We start from the raw sequence: 16385 nt of genomic DNA on the forward strand, positions 1-16385 counted from the left end.
AGCTGCAGAGATTTTCGACAAACTGAAAACAGGATTTCTAGTAAAGAGCAAATCCTGTGAGGCACAGAGGTGGCGTTATCATGATTTGGGCAAGGTGGGAAGTAATTTATTTAAGGGGAAATGCATCCAATTTTCAAAAAGCCTCAATAAATCTGACAGACTCCTGAAATTGCTTCCCCCGGTCTCAGACAAATGGTTCAGTTTGTAATACTTGTGTTATTCTGAACAAGAAATGTTGAAATATAAACATAATATGCATAATCTCTAAAAGAAAATCGTGATAAATGTGAAAGGAGGGTGGATTTTACAATTAGAGAATGTGCTTGTAGGGCCTACAACTTGTTTGCTTTGACACTTTTTAAATTTTTTATTTTTTCATCCATATGTAAATACTCCAACTATATCAATTTCACATATTCTTATGCAGGTCAGTTGATAAGTTTGTCCTTTCTTTTTTTAAATGAAAAAATACAACCAGACACATGTTTATAATTCTGCTTACAAATGTTGCAGAAAATGTTTGAAAAATATTTTTAGTAGTACTTCACTGCTGCACAAAGTATTTGGAAGTATTAATTCCACTGTGCTTGTTGTGTTTATGCTTTGCTTTGAAAAGCACAATATAGAGTTCTGAGATGGAGTGAGGGCAGCATCAATAATTCTTCCATAACATGAAACCTCTAACTCACAGGATGCATGCATTCACATAACCCTCACTTAGCTCTCTGCACAGCCCACAATGATTATTTTACCACATTAAGGCAGCTTTGTAATGACACTGGAGCACATGAAGGACACCTGCTGACTTGATGAATCACACGCTCCCGAAGAGGGGAAGAGCCCAGCGTAGATGGAGATGCCATTAGAGACTCCAACCCAATTAGAAATGTAAAGCGTCTGCACACAGATGCAAAGCAGGCGAGGACGCAGAGCGCATCTCTCCTCGGGTACGTGGCGGAGGCACATTAAACCTTTTTTTGTGAAAAAGCTGCTCAGTGTTTTTTTTCATTGCAATCACATTTCCTGTTTTCTTTATCACGTTTGCGCTTCTTCCGCACTTCCTCTTTTCATGGGCAGCGGGGGAAGATTTGTCGTCAGTGTTTTTTTGTTGTTTTGTTTTCCCCTCGCTCCTCTGTAGTTTTGTTTCTGATCAGCACATGACAGGAACAGGAAAAGAGCAACCTTGTACAAATAAATAGGTTGTTTCGCAGAGTGTCAGTTGTGGCACAAAGGAAGCGGTGGAGGAGTTCAGAAGGGAAGACTGAGGATTTCTCAGACACAAAAGTAAAAATGACTTTCATTTTTATTTAGAGCTGCAAATTTGCTGCAAGTCACAGTTCAAACAAAATCCCAAAGCATTTAATGGACACAGAAAATACAGAGAACATGCTTTGGTCACATGCTATCTGTAAAGGCCAAAGCTGCTACTGAGACTATCTACTTAGAACTGGAAGGCCACACAGGCCATCCAGTAGGTTTGACTTCAAAAAAACTCTCTCATGCTTTAAAAAAAGAGGAAGAAATGACATTTCCTTTGTCATGTAGAGACAAGGCCAGGCCAAAGGCAAGGCGACTGACTGACTGGCAGCTCGGCTTTGATTTTATTGTTACTACCGAGGAGGATGACATCCACCTCGTCCCTGTCCTCTCAAAAACTGGAGGGGAGAGGCCTCCAACATCCTGCCAGAGAAGGGGTACACAATTAAGGATGCAGCAACAAGCCATCTGGGCCAGTTTCCTATGTTTAAAGACTCAGTCCCTGACTAAACCTTCCTGTACCTGCCTCAAAAGCCCACCGGACAGCTCCAGCTCTTCCTCTGTGGCCATCCACTTTTTTTTGTTTTTGCTCGTCATCATTTTTAGTGAGAAATTGCTTCCTTTGCTGAGAAGGGAACCCAGCACACTCTGGGTAACTGCTTCACTACAAAGTCCAAAGCGCCCTTCTTAGGGACCAAAGCCAGGTCTGCTTTGCTGCGGCCAATCAGAGGGAAAGCCCACCATGTCTGAGCGTGTTCTGTCATTCCAGATGATTCAGACCACAAACAGGGGGCTGTGTTGGATCTCCTTGTGGGTAACATCTAACCTGATGTAGAAAACAAAGGCAAAGTAGGGAGTGCCAGGTCAACTATTATGGTGCTGAATGCCTGAAGGGAGGAAAGCTGACAATTTCCTCAGGATTTGAAAATGGAGTCTTTCCCATGAACCTGAAGTGACCTCCAAAGTTTAGTAAGAGGTATCGGCGACCTGTGACATGCACTCGCCAGTCACAAACTTTTGCCCCGCATCACAGCCTGAGGCTGAGCAGCAGCTTCACAGTCACAGTGGTGGTTCTTTCGAAACAGATAAGTTCTCTACGTGATGCTTGTTTCTAAGCAACAGGAGTACTTTTGAGTGTTGTAATAACATAATAGCCAACATGTCCCAGGTTTTGGCTTCAGATCAGTATCTTCTCTCCAGGCACTATTTCCTTTAAATGTCTTTTCAGAGAATACCACTGATGGAGACACTGATCTAAATAGTGAATTGTTAAATTCTATATTACTGCAGCTAATGCCTCAGATTTCTACTCAGATTTTTCCTACAAACTTTAAGTTTTTAGGCTTGGATGAATCATAGTTTACATATCTTTAAACTCAGCAAAAGCAACATATCTTATTCATAACCTAAAAAATACTCAAATGATCATGTGATAATAAGGGATTGGACGTTGACTTCACACAGATGCCAAAATTCCCAATAAAAACAATGACATTGATTGTATAGTTAGAAAATGTGTCATGATGAGACACAATAATCACACTATTACACTAGTTCTGTTTTGGCTGTTGATTGGGTAAAACTTTTATGAAGCCTTTTTTCCCCTGTTTTTCATTTCAAAGAAGTTTTTTAAAATTTTTATTTTGTCTGTGAATAAGATGATTTTAGAAAAAAATAATGCTAAAGTTTCTCAAGTTTAAAACACATTCCAGTAAAATGTAACAAATCTGCCTTTCAGACAAAAGAAAAAGTTAAAAACTTAGATCATCTTGCAAGATTTGACCTATTAGTATTTAAAACAAGAACATTTAGAGGTTGATTCAATAGACTGACAAAATATAAAGGACAACAGGAACAAACTAAAGGACTGTACCAGACGCAAGTTTTACTTGGGAATAAATTGGTATGGTCCTTTTTTAAACACCTTGTAATATTTTTAAGATGTCTAAATTGGTGTTTTTTGCAGTCAAGAAATCTTATTTCAAAGGATGTTGATTACAAGGAGGCTGTACAATTTCAACAACAGAAGTAACATAAGACATTTAAGAAAGCCTTCTTAAATATTCATGGATCCAGGATAGGACATAAGGGAATCCTGGTTTCTCCGAGCAGATTTAAACCAGAGAAATATGCTTTCTATAGGAGGAAATTTGCACGAGGAAAGAAACCTTCTGAAACCTTAACATTTACAACAGAGAAGACTATATGGATTTAAAAGAACATGGAATGAATAAGGTGTGCTAATTAAACTTTAAAATCTAGTTTATGTTTGAGGCTGTTTTAGAGAACATGAGGAACTGGAGCCAGAGCAGTTCATTGAGCAAACACAAGGTGGCTTAGTCCGTAACAATTTACTCCATGGTAACGGGGTCTTACTTTACAACAAACTTAATTTACTCTGGAAAAGTCTGATTCCTTTTTTTCCTCCACACTTTAATGTTATTTAATCTCTGACAGCCAGTTCTGAATCTCCACATGAATGCTTGGGATCTTTTTTGTAAAACTGGATTCCTGCTGCTGTGTTTTTCTACACTGTTCCGGCGCCAGCCCTGCACTACTGGATGGAGAAAAGGCTTTTCTTTGGACTACAAGAACTTGAGGCAAATACAGTGGTGGACAAAATTGTTGGTACCCCTCAGTTAAAGAAAGAAAGTCCACAATGCTCACTAAAATGACTTGAAATGTTCAAAAGTAACAATAAATTCAAATTTATTGAAAATTAAATAATCAAAATCAGCCATTACTTTTGAGTTGTAGATTAACAGCATTATTTAAAAAAAAAAAACTAATGAAATAGGGCTGGACAAAAATGATGGTACCTCCATAAAAGACTGAGAACTACTTGGGGGTCATGATGAACTCAGGTATGTCCTTTAATTGACATCACAGCTGTTTTCAAACCCTTAATGAGTCAGTCTGTCTATTTAAAGGGAGACAAATAGTCACGTTGCTGTTTGGTGAAAAGGTGTGTACCACACTGAACATGGACAACAGAAAACCAAGGAGACAATTGTCCCAGGACATTAGAAACAAAATTATAGACAAGATTCAAGATTCAAGATCAACTTTATTAATCCCCGAAGGTAAATTTTGCTTTTTAAACGTTTTTTTAAAGTTTTTTAAACTTTTTAAACTTTACAAACATCGTAAAGGTAAAGGCTATGAAACCATCTCTAAGCAGCTTGACGTTCCTGTGACCACAGTGGCACATATTATTCAGAAGTCTAAGACCCACGGGACAGTAGCCAACCTCCCTGGACATGGCCGGAAGAGGAAAATTGGTGACAAATTGAGGAGACGGATATTTGGAACTGTATCCAAAGAGCCCAGAACAACCTCCAAAGACATTAAAGGTGAACCCCTAGATCAAGGTACATCAGTCTCAGATCGTACCATTCGTCGTTGTTTGAGCCAGAGTGGACTTCATGGGAGACGACCAAGGAGGACACCATTGTTGAAAGGAAATCATAAAAAAGCCAGACTGGAATTTGCAAAAATGCATGTTGACAAGCCACAAAGCTTCTGGGAAAATGTCCTTTGGACAGATGAGACAAAACTAGAGCTTTTTGGTAAGGCACATCAGCTCTATGTTCATAGACTCAAAAATGAAGCAGACTGAGATAAGAACACTGTCCCTACTGTGAAACATGGAGGAGGCTCAGTTCTGTTTTGGGGCTGCTTTGCTGCATCTGGCACAGGGTGTCCTGAAGTTGTACAAGGTAAAATAAAATCTTAAGATTATCAAGGCATTCTGGATAGAAATGTGCTGCCTAGTGTCAGAAAGCTGGTCTCAGTCGCAGGTCATGGGTCTTCCAAAAGGACAACGATCCAAAACACACAGCCCAAAACCTCCAAGAATGGCTAAGAGAAAAGCGTTGGACTGTTCTGAAGTGGCCTTCTATGAGCCCAGATCTGAATCCCATTGAACATCTGTGGAAGGAGCTGAAACATGCCATTTGGAGAAGACAGCCATCAAACCTGAGACAACTGGAGCAGTTTGCTCATGAGGAGTGGTCCAAAATACCTGTGGACAGGTGCAGAAGGCTCATTGACAAATACAGAAACAGTTTAATTGCAGTGATTGCCTGAAAAGGTTGTGCAACAAAATATTAAGTCATGGGAACTAACATTTTTGTCCAGCCCTATTTCATTAGTTTAGTAGTAGTTTAGTAGTAGTGTTTTTAAACACTTCTGTTAATCAACAACTCAAAAGTAATGGCTGATTTTGATTATTTAGTTTTCTATAAATTTTAATTTATTGTTACTTTTGAACGTTTCAAGTCATTTCAGTAAGCATTGTGGACTTTTTTTCTTTAACTGAAGGGTACTAACAATTTCGTCCACCACTGTACCATGAGAATCCCTTGTGTATTCACAAGAGCTGAACAATCATTGTCTGGAAGCCTAAATGTTCATTTTATACGATATTGAAAGGCAAATAATACACCCTGATAAGCTAAGTGAAGACAATTGCATGCAAGTTAGCCGCTAGAAATCAATTAGCAAGCTTTTCACAAAAAACAGTCATTTTAAAAGTTATTTATAAAAAACATTAAGCAGCAAGCATTAGCTGTGTCAAGTCATGAGCTGGTTTCTATTGTACTTTTTCTTTCTAATGTACGTATATTGTTAAAAACAATTCACAAATATTAAAGAACAATTCATATGGCCTTGTGCTAAACTCTAAATGACCTGACCCACTCGCATAAAAATAATCTTTTTTGTGTTTTTAACATGTTATTGTGGCATTTTTCTCATGATGGAGGACATCTGTAAAGAAAATTAAGATTAAAATTGCTTTTCTGCGTATATATTTATTCCCATCATTGTGAATCAGGGGCAGACAAAAAAAAGGCCATTGAAAAAAAGCATATTTCTGACATAGAAAATATACTGGGTGGACCACAAGCTCCCTGCTCCGCTCCATTCTGATTCTTCCACTTGCAGGCAATCAGATCCATGTTTCCTCGTCTGAGCTGACATCTGGCTCTAAAATGAACAGTTGGATAGCTGGAATAGTGCTCACCATTTTTGTTGCCCCACTAATATTAATACTAATATTAATTAACACTAATATTAAGTTGGGGGTGTGAGGGGCTGTAAGCTAATGGGAGAGCTTGTAAACTGAGAGCTCTCAGCAATGGGGAGGGAAAAAGGGGGGGGGGGGTCTCCCCACCAACAACTCACAAGGGAATTTCTAATGAACTAATGCCACTCTGCAGAAACTATGTCCTAGAAAACAACACAGGTCTTATGATTTTTGCCTAAAAACTGCATAATTCTAATTAAAAGAACGCTTTGAAAATAGAGCAAAAGATGATTGGAGATGACTTTAATCTGTGTTGAAGAAAATCAAGCTGTTACTGCATGTTTTAACATTAATTAATCAGGTTGGATGAGCCAAGGGCCTCCATTATTTTGTTATAGGGCAAGTTTTTGTTAATACAAGAAAGAATAAATAAACATTTTTAAAATTAGAATTTTTTTATTTAAAATATTATAAAAAGATGTGTAAAGGTGATCATTTCACTGTAATGGAATCATCTTTGGTGGCACCTCTGCAAAATGTTCTTTCAGTAACAAATCAATATTCAAAAACAGACATTGGTATCTTACTGAACTGGCAGCACTACTGCTTCTCTTTTTCTTCCAAAGCTGCTGTATCTCTTTTTCTTGCATACTTCTTGTGCTTCTTCCTTATGAATGCTGCACAGCTTTGTACTCAATTCTTTTAATTACATCTTCAAAAATCTTTTTTTTAAATTGCTTTGTGACATTTTTAAAAAAGTGGATGTTCTAACTAGGGTGCAGTTCATTACTGATCCATACAAAAAAACAGAATAACATGGATTGATACCATTTGATTTCATTCAGGTATGCAGCCCTTCTAAAATAAAGAAAGCACTAAAGCCATTCTGTGATGACTTGACATGGTCTAACCCCCTATACCGATTTAGCTTTCACACAATAACAGGGACTTCCTAGATTAGTTCAGCGTTGTCCAAACATTCCAGATCTTTGTGAACAAAGCCAAAGCTTCCAACTCAAATGGCCGAAATATCTCAGAAAAATAGGCCATCTTAGGGGTTATATGTTTTGTAAACAGAGGACGGCATGCTGGAGGAAGATAAGCAGCAAGAAAATCAACAACAAGCAGTTAAATATCTGAGCAGTAGAGATCAAATCAGAGCTGTCCACAGGTCAGTGGAATAAGAATAGATTGTGCAGGTTTATGGACTGTGCATCAGTTGTAGTTGAACCTTTTTTATGTGTTTTTTAAAGTCTAGCATAACATTTTGTGCTGAAATGTTATAAATCAGATGCCAGAAAACATTTCTTTAACTGAAGTCAGTAAGTTTATCCACAAACCTTGCAGTCGTCATTTTCTATAGCCGGCAGTTATGCAAAAAATGAATTCAAGTGTGGATTATTGGAATTTAACCAGGGTGTTTACTCCATTATAATGCTAATAGCTTTTGTCAATAGTGCTGCCTAAAAGCTTAAAGGTTCGGTCAAGAGGGTGCATAAAAATGTCAATGCAAAGAAAAGATGGATACAGAGAGTTTGGACAAAGCTTGCGAATGTTAACCTCCTAAAACTGTTTCCCCACTTTACGTCTTTATATTGCTATTTCTATTTTTTTTTCTTTATTAGTAGCATTTTCTTTTGGCTGTACATCCATCTTTTGGAGGAACAGAACTAGAAGCCTAACAGTGCTTCAATCTTTAACAAAAATGGCCTATTTTGAGATTATTCCCATTTCGTTGGATAGTTCTCCACTTTAATACCCTGCAGTTGGCCAGTGAACCTCTTGGTCATTTTGTAATCAGGCGGGACCCTGTTTGAGAGGGAAATTACAAGTTCTTGAAAATCTGAATTCACAAGTGTATTAAAGGGCATTAAAAAAAACAGCCAATCTATCTATAGCAGGCCACTAGCATGGGGTTATTTTGCTTGAGGCACAATTCTGTGCTGTTCGTCTGCAGTTCATAAGAAAATATTTGGTAATTGATAAATTGCACACATAAACTGGCCAAAGTATTCCTTTTACTGGTAGCTAAAAGTTACTGTGGCTAGATGATAGGATTATAAAAATGATTTGCATAAGCACTTTTACAGAATTTAGTCCCATAAAACTTAGTAACATGAAGAGACGGTGCAGTAAAAGCCCATTTGTTTGTCTTGTTCTGCCTTTATTACATGCTGAATTAGAATTATTCATAATGGCCTTGTTGATATCTGTCACACTTGCAAAACAATTTTCACCCCCAATTATGCTTTTTTATTTTTCATACCAGTTCGGTCGTTTTCTTTGCTCTAATTAATTTTATTTATTCAACTGCCTGTTTTCAGGGCCTTTTTTCTGCTCATTTCGAGTCGTTAGGGATATTTTTTGCCGCTCCAGCTTCCAAACTCTGTGTGGTTTTAGTTCTGCAACTTCTTTCTCGTAATATTGATTTTCATGGGGCTCTTACCATCAAGCTTTCATTAATGTATCGATTTTAGTGTTGCAGCAAAAATATTTTCTGAATAAAAATAACTGTTTTATCAAAATGAAACCGCAGTGTCTGCTGCTGAAATGTATCTGAAATTTTTTTATTTTTAGTAAGAAAGTAATATTTATAGTTTGCTAGTAGCAGAGAGTCAACTTTTTACAAATATATTAATTTTATTGAAATAGGGCACTTCCAATTCCCAAGTTCTGAAATTAGGATGACTTCAAGCTGGGATTGGAAACCACGGTGTGTTCAGAACACTGCACATGGTTTTCATCAATTACCAAACACTGACTTGGACACATATTTGACTTGAGCTTCAGATTCCTGGTGTTCAAATTAAAAAAAAAAGTGTATAACAACTGCAGCATGGCGTTTTGGCATGGTAAGAATGTAAGTGACCAGCCTTTCCAGTGCCCAAAGGGGGTTTGGTATGATATATTAACGACGAGTGAGGCACCGGATCCTTTATTTATTTGGATATTTCTGCAGAACACCTCCCACAGAAGCAGCAAAAGCAGCAGCAGCAGCATTCCTCCATCACTGGCGCCAGTTAAAACAAGATATTCAGAGAGAGGCACCATGCGTCCACCCCTCAAAGTCCCCAGGTTCAGCTCTGAGATCAACATTGACAGTAGGGCACCATTGTGTGCAAGTCAACATCAACAAAGTGAAGGCATGTGTGCCGAAAGCACTTCCAAAATAAATCAAATATAAAAGTCAACCGCTGGCTAATCACTTTGCAACAAAAACAACAACATGATGCAAACTGACTTAGACTAATAGCACACCAACGTTTCTCTTAAAAAGCACCACATTCTTACATATCTGTGATAAACGTCTTAAAACAGCCCTAATTCAAAGCAGAGAATGACAGGGAGATAGGATGAAATCTTGCTGCTCTTTTAATGCAGCTGCTACTTTTCAGCTGATATCCTCTCTCCACCTAATGACAGTGACTTCTGGGCTGGCAGGTCTCACTTTCATTAAAATAATGTGATTGTCATTATCATCATGCTTGCATCAGACAAAAAATGGGAAGGGAGGGGGGGAATTTTAATATTTGTAAAATTGGGGAGGATTCTTTTTTTTTTCAAATCATATTTGATCTTTGAGAAATAATCTGGCCCATATTAGCAGACTCAAAGCAGTACGCATGGTTTGAATATGAGTTTGATATCCTGTATGGGCTAGGAAATGCCTCCAGGACCCTTTTGGTTTTTATTCCGTCTTTTATGTTTTTTAACGGGCTGACAAAGATGGATGCTGTCTGAGCTAATAGGCTAGTCCAATGTGGGGTCTGATCCAGGTATTTCATACATCCCCTGTTTGATTTTGAATCTAAAAAACCCCACAACAGTTGGCGATTACATTTTTGAGCTATAGGAGATGTGACAAACCATCGTTTGGCTTTGATTTTGACATGACTGACTCTCGGGCCTTGTTTTGAATGTATGAGTTCCAGCCGGCGTGGCGGCCCAGCAGTGCTGATGAAAGAGGCCAGATTTATGATCAGGACAACCATATGGTGACCGCTCCCCAGCAGGGCAAGTCTCTGCTTTTATGAACAGCTGTTCAGCAACAATCAGGGATGGAGAACTCCAACATGTACATGCTGGAAACAAACAGACTCTAGCAGAAAAGTCAACCATGGGGGTTTTCTTCATTTTTTCATAACATTCATATATGGAAGTTAGTCTGTTTTGTCACTTGAACTTACATGAGTGCATTTCTTTTTTTCCCCTCCTTGCATTAAAAGCATCATTAATCAGAGGTGTAAAAAGTACTCAAAAATTTTACTCAAGTGAAAGTACAAGTACTTAGGGAAAATTTTACTCAATTAAAAGTAAAAGTATCTGGCTAGAATCTTACTTGAGTAAAAGTAAAAAAGTACTCCATTAAAATTGTACTTGAGTATTAAGGAAGTAAAAGTAAAAGCAAGAAAGAAAACTAGAGATTCTTGTTTAAGCTTTTAATCTCAAAAAACATTAAATGAAATGCATACAAGGTTTTATCCTGCTTTAGAACTGTTTGTATTTAATTATCAAACTATAAGACAGACAATCTAATGCCAGTACACGCTACTCAAAGTTGTAAAACCTCAGATTTAACTTCAGTAGAAGCTGATTCTCAAAATTGTTAGTGTCAAGCCTAGCTCTTTTGGGGCTGAAAAGCAATCCTGCAGTGCTGAAAAGCCTCTCACAGGCAGCCGATGCGGGAAGAGGTGTATTAGTCTTGATAGAGAGGCTGCAAATAGCAGGAAACGTGAGCAGAGACTCCCTGGTGTCTGAAACACAGGCCAGATATCCATCCAACTCTTTGCTGGCTTCATGTGTTGTCGGTTTCAAAGAAGCGAAAAAATCTTCATCATCAGATGAACTGTTGGCCAATTCCTTCTTGTGGTCCAAAGGCTCCAGATGCACTCTGATGTAGTCCATGCCTACAAGCACAGTGAGCAGACACAAAGAAAAGTTTGGTTGAGGGGCTTCTGACTGGGAACAAATTTTATGGATTTTGTCATTAACTACATTTACGTGCAGTCATCTACATCTAAAATCATGCAAATCCCTTATTTTAGCATAAAATCTAACTGCATTTCCAAACCACATATGATACATATGAGTTTGGTTTCAAGAAACACTGAGGGATAACTACAACCTGCTGCAAGAATACTTTACATCAATATTCATATTGAGATCACAGCCAAAGATGGGATATAACATTCCTAAAAAGTGCAAAAATAAATAAATAAAAGAATAATTTTGGTATGGCTCAAAGGTTGCCCAGATTAGAATTCGTCAAGTGTATGTTGCTTGCATTCATTTACCTCGTTTTATGATGGTTTCATCATTTGTCCAAGAGGTCCGAAATTTAGGGAGAAGGATGGCAGCTGCTATGATCTCAGGATCTTCAAACATATGCTTGAATCGTGTTTGGATTCCTTGTTGTAGGGCATCCACAAGTGGGTCACAGTACCTGAGAGAATGGTGGAGTCGCTGAAGTTTCAAGCTTAACTGATGGACACTAGGCAGCAGCCACCCCAGCTGTGTATTCGTTTCCGCTTGCAAGATGTCGAGTACTTTTGCAACTGGACGCATTGTGTTGGCCCACTCTGTCAAGAACAGCATTTCTGCTGGATTAAACCTACAGGAGAAATCAGCATAATCAAAGAGTATTAAACAAAAACAACCCACATTTGTTTACATCGATAGAGGGGAAAAACACTTACATTGGAACCTCAAGAGAGGTGCATATATTCCGAAGTGCGCCTTCTCCTGCTTCTTTGCAAATTTGAAGAATTCTGTCAACAGCCATAAAAGTTGAATTCCACCGCGTTTGGTTTGGCCTTAAAAGCTGAAGCCGGCTTTCTGATTCAACAGCTTCAGCTGCTAGAGCCGATCGGCTGCTTTTATTCCATAAAGCTTGGCATTTGCCAAAGACAGATCTGTAGAGTTTCTTGTAGTGTTCATTTGAGAGAGCTTTTTGGGCATCAACGCTTGAGACTAGGTTAAGTAAGTGACAGGCACACTTTTGATGTTTTGGTAGCTGGAATTCGAAGCCATCGTCTTGGTCCAGGACTCGTGAGGCATCTTGGAATTCCACACCATCACTTCCCTCACCACAGCCTTCAGAATCAGTGTCATCACTTTCACACCTTCTTGCCTCAGTCTCGATATCATTGTTTTCCACACCAAAAACTCTGAAAGCCTTCATAAAGTTGGAACCACTGTCTGTGGTTGTGCAAACAACCTTGTCACGTATTTCATACTCTGAGTGGATATCATTCATGGCACTGGCCAGTACCTCAAAAGTATGAGAGCCCATTAATCTTTTGCAGGCAAGTGCAGCGGAATGTCTTTCAAGACTTCCAGGGTTGATCCAGTGAGCAGTTACACCAATGAATGACTTTCTACGTGCAGTCCAACAATCCGTTGTGGTTGCAATCCATTCAACTTCACTCATGGCAGCAGTCACTTTCTGTTTCATGATCAGAGCAGCTTCAGCTATCTTGGAGCGTAAAGTAGGCCTTGTAATGACAGAAATGCCAGGCTGCAGTGTACTAATCAGCTCTTTAAATGATGGCAGATCAACAGTGCTGAAAGGATGAAGTCCTTGAATGATGTACCTTAATATAGCTTTGTTCACAGTGACTGGAGACACATGTTTGACTGGGAAAACTGAGTCAACTTTCAGTTGCTTACTGCTGGAAGCATGGGTGGAGGTCCCGATCTTTCTCTTCTGTGCTGTCAATTTAGAGTAGTTTTTGAGGTAATTTGGGTGCATTCTCTGTAAAAACAACAAATAAATATTTATATTGTATGCAATAAATGTAACAATTACACATACACTCTCTGATTACAGCATTAAAGGGTTAGTTCACCCAAAAATGAAAAGATGTCATTAATGACTCACCCTCATGTCGTTCCAAGCCCGTAACACCTCCGTTCATCTTCGGAACACAGTTTAAGATATTTTAGATTTAGTCCGAGAGCTTTCTGTCCCTCCACTGAAAATGTATGTACGGTATACTGTCCATGTCCAGAAAGGTAATAAAAACATCAAAGTAGTCCATGTGACATCAGTGGGTTAGGTAGAATTATTTGAAGCATCGAAAATACATTTTGGTCCAAAAATAACAAAACCTACGACTTTATTCAGCATTGTAGCGTCACTGCGAAGTCGTGAACGCGGATTGACAACAGACCCGGAAGAGAATACAATGCCGAATAAAGTCGTAGGTTTTGTTATTTTTGGACCAAAATGTATTCGATGCTTCAAAAAATTCTAACTAACCCACTGATGTCACATGGACTACTTTGATGTTTTTATTACCTTTCTGGACATGGACAGTATACCGTACATACATTCTCAATGGAGGCACAGAAAGCTCTCGGACTAAATCTAAAATATCTTAAACTGTGTTCTGAAGATGAACGGAGGTCTTACGGGCTTGGAACGACATGAGGGCGAGTCATTAATGACATTATTTTCATTTTTGGGTGAACTAACCCTTTAATAAAACTGACATTTGCAGCCAATTGCACACTTTATAATGTTAAATACTTGTTGATTTTAGAAATACAGTAGCATTTAGTGACAATCAAACATTAATTTTATTTCTGATTATATTGACAAAAACACAGGACTGTAAGGCTGACATGACAGGGTGAATTGATTTCATTACATTAGTTTTGATGGTAACACTTTTACAATAAGGTTCGTTAGTTAACTACATTAGTTAACATGAACTAATAATGAACTGCACGTATACATGTTAATTTCAACATTTACTAATACTTTATATCTTGTTAACATTAGTTAATGCACTGTGAACTAACATGAACAAACAATGAACATCTGTATTTCTATTAACTAACGTTAACAAAGATTAACAGATACAGTAACAAATGTATTGCTCATGGTTATTTAATGTTAGTTAATACATGAACTAATCAACCTCATTGTAAAGTGTTACCGTTTTGACAATACAACATGTTTGGAAAAAAATTTCTCGCTTGGTTTTCTTGTGTTTTGCATGAATTCAAACACAATGAGAGCACGGAATGATAATGATTATTCAAAGCTGCAATAGGCGCCAAATTTCCCGTGGACCTAACGTTACCAATTACAAATGCATTTTAGCATTTTATTACGTGAGCCTTATATTGTCAATCGCATGCATTAGTGAAAATAGGCCTACTACACATATAAAAGGCGCGCCATCAACGTCAAAACATGCACACCCAAAAAAAAAAAAAAAAAAAAAAAAAAAAAAAAAACTATCAGTAAAACAAAATACTTAATGTACTTACCTCAATATGCTTCCTTAGGTTTGATGGCGAACTTTTGAAGGCCGATATTTCTTTATTAAGCGGGAGACAGAGGACACATTTCATCTTGAATGAATCTTTATTTACACCACTTAAAGAAAAGAATTCGCGAAGATACGGCCACGGGTGCTCTTGATCCTGTGGCTGATTTTGGACTGTGCTGCTCGCAGCTGCTGATGAATCACATACTTCCTCCATTTTCTTCCACTGATTGACTGTTATAATTTCCCTAATTTCCAGGTCAAGGTGCTGTGCATTGTGGTAATAGATGTGACATGACGTCACTTCCAAAGGACCAATGAACATGTCTGACCAATTTCATATAATGTGAAAACGATTTTCATAGGCAGAATAAATAACATTTAAATTAAACTGGGCATCAGCGCAATTCAATTGGTTTGGTAATAGCAAGGGAAAATAGAATGAAGTGATCTCCAAAAAATAAGTACTTTTTGACTGTAAATAAAATTGTAAGGAGTAAAAAGTACTTTTTTTTCTAAAAAAATGTAATTAAGTAAAAGTAAAAGTATTGATTTTTAATTGTACTCAAGTAAAGTAAAAATCCCCAAAAATAATACTTAAGTACAGTAATCAAGTAAAATTACTCAAGTACTTTACACCTCTGTCATTAATTAACATCTTCATCAACAGCATGCCTCCCCCTAGTGCTGATCTGCATACAGATCATCCCAATGGACCTTTTATAGTTTGTATGAACTTTATTGGTGGTTACATTTCACAATAAAACTACTTTTCTAAACGTAAAAAAAATTAAAAAGTTTTCAGTTCACAGTAAACCCCCACAAGCGATCGTGGATAGTTTTCTAACTCCTAGTGAGGAAAAGTGCATTCGTAAAAATAAAAAATAAAAACCTCGATCAGCCTCGGATCGATGAAAAGTTGCGCGCTCCGAACTTTGAGAAAGTGTCCTCACCTGAGGCGTAAAGTATTCCAATCCAAGTCCGGCAGAAAAGCGTAAAATCCGCCTTCATCTCCAGATCTCCAGTCCAGAAGCGCGGAGGGGGGGGGCTTCGGCTGGTGTTGTTGTCAAAAGCTGCGGGTAAGTGAAGAGAAGTTGATCTGAATGAAGATCCTGTCAAATTGGAGGGGAGGGGAGAAAGAGAGGGGGGGCGCTCAGGTGAAGCCCCCCAGCTGATCTGCGCAGAGGCAGAGGGTCGGGACAGAAAAAATAAAAACACCAAAGACCCCCACCTCCCCACAATTCACTCCTCTCCTATCTTGTCAAAAGGATGCATAAGGCAGTGAATGGGATTTACAATGATTTCCCTTTCCTTTGCTGTAACTGGAGCTCACGCACACCCACCCAGTTCACAAAACCAGCTGAATCAGAGGGGGGGGGCTGCAGGAGAATGTGTGCAGAGGAGGTCACCCTACCATCCGTGACCAATCTTCTTCCTGCAGGACCTCCATCTGTCCTATCTGCATTCAAACAGAACAGCAAATAAAATGTGTGATTATAGGATCTCTTAAAAGAGAAGCCGTTTAAAAGCTCATGTTGGTTTTTTCTGCCACGGCGCCCAGAAAGATCAGCGGGGAATCCATCAGAATTTTATCCCACAAAGCCACAGCAGGAGACATTCTACAGGTAAAGGCCACAGCAAGCTGGAGGAAAAAAAGAAAAGAAAATCACAAGACTGCTTTACCTCAGAGAAAACATGGATGGCAAAATGTTGCAGCTGCTCAGGCGACACATCAGCCCAGAGTTTGGTGTCAAACATGAAAACATCTCCTTGGCTTATGAGCACAAACTCCAGGACTTTTAAAGCCCACACTTATTCAT

At 38.5% G+C, this 16385-nt stretch overlaps 2 protein-coding genes and 1 long non-coding RNA gene across 7 annotated transcripts in view; 1 reads left to right on the forward strand and 2 right to left on the reverse strand.

Moving 5' to 3' along the window:
- Positions 1–16365, reverse strand: part of flt4 (fms related receptor tyrosine kinase 4) — a 75590-nt gene extending 59225 nt beyond the window's left edge. Inside the window, exons 1-3 of one of the 4 annotated variants that reach the window (XM_078953470.1) lie at positions 16249–16365; positions 15980–16024; positions 15519–15638 (exon numbers count right to left, since the gene is read on the reverse strand). In XM_078953470.1, the coding sequence (XP_078809596.1) occupies positions 15519–15576 (58 nt within the window). In that variant the 5' untranslated portion in view covers positions 15577–15638; positions 15980–16024; positions 16249–16365. 4 annotated transcript variants of the gene reach the window in all.
- npy7r (neuropeptide Y receptor Y7) overlaps positions 1–16385 on the forward strand; it is a 76225-nt gene that overhangs the window by 41045 nt on the left and 18795 nt on the right. The window lies entirely within an intron of this gene.
- LOC111948022 (uncharacterized) lies at positions 10711–15213 on the reverse strand. Of its 2 annotated transcripts, XR_013658370.1 has the most exons (4): positions 14567–15213; positions 11983–13040; positions 11581–11897; positions 10711–11193 (listed from the first exon to the last, which is right to left on the reverse strand). It is a non-coding gene; the product is annotated as an uncharacterized LOC111948022 (long non-coding RNA). The 2 variants fall into 2 exon arrangements; XR_013658369.1 differs by lacking the exon at positions 14567–15213 and having other exon boundaries at positions 11983–14528.

The sequence above is a fragment of the Oryzias latipes genome, chromosome 10 (genome assembly GCF_053564925.1).
Source record: "Oryzias latipes strain Hd-rR chromosome 10, Olatipes_Hd-rR_3.1".
Taxonomy (NCBI): domain Eukaryota; kingdom Metazoa; phylum Chordata; class Actinopteri; order Beloniformes; family Adrianichthyidae; genus Oryzias; species Oryzias latipes.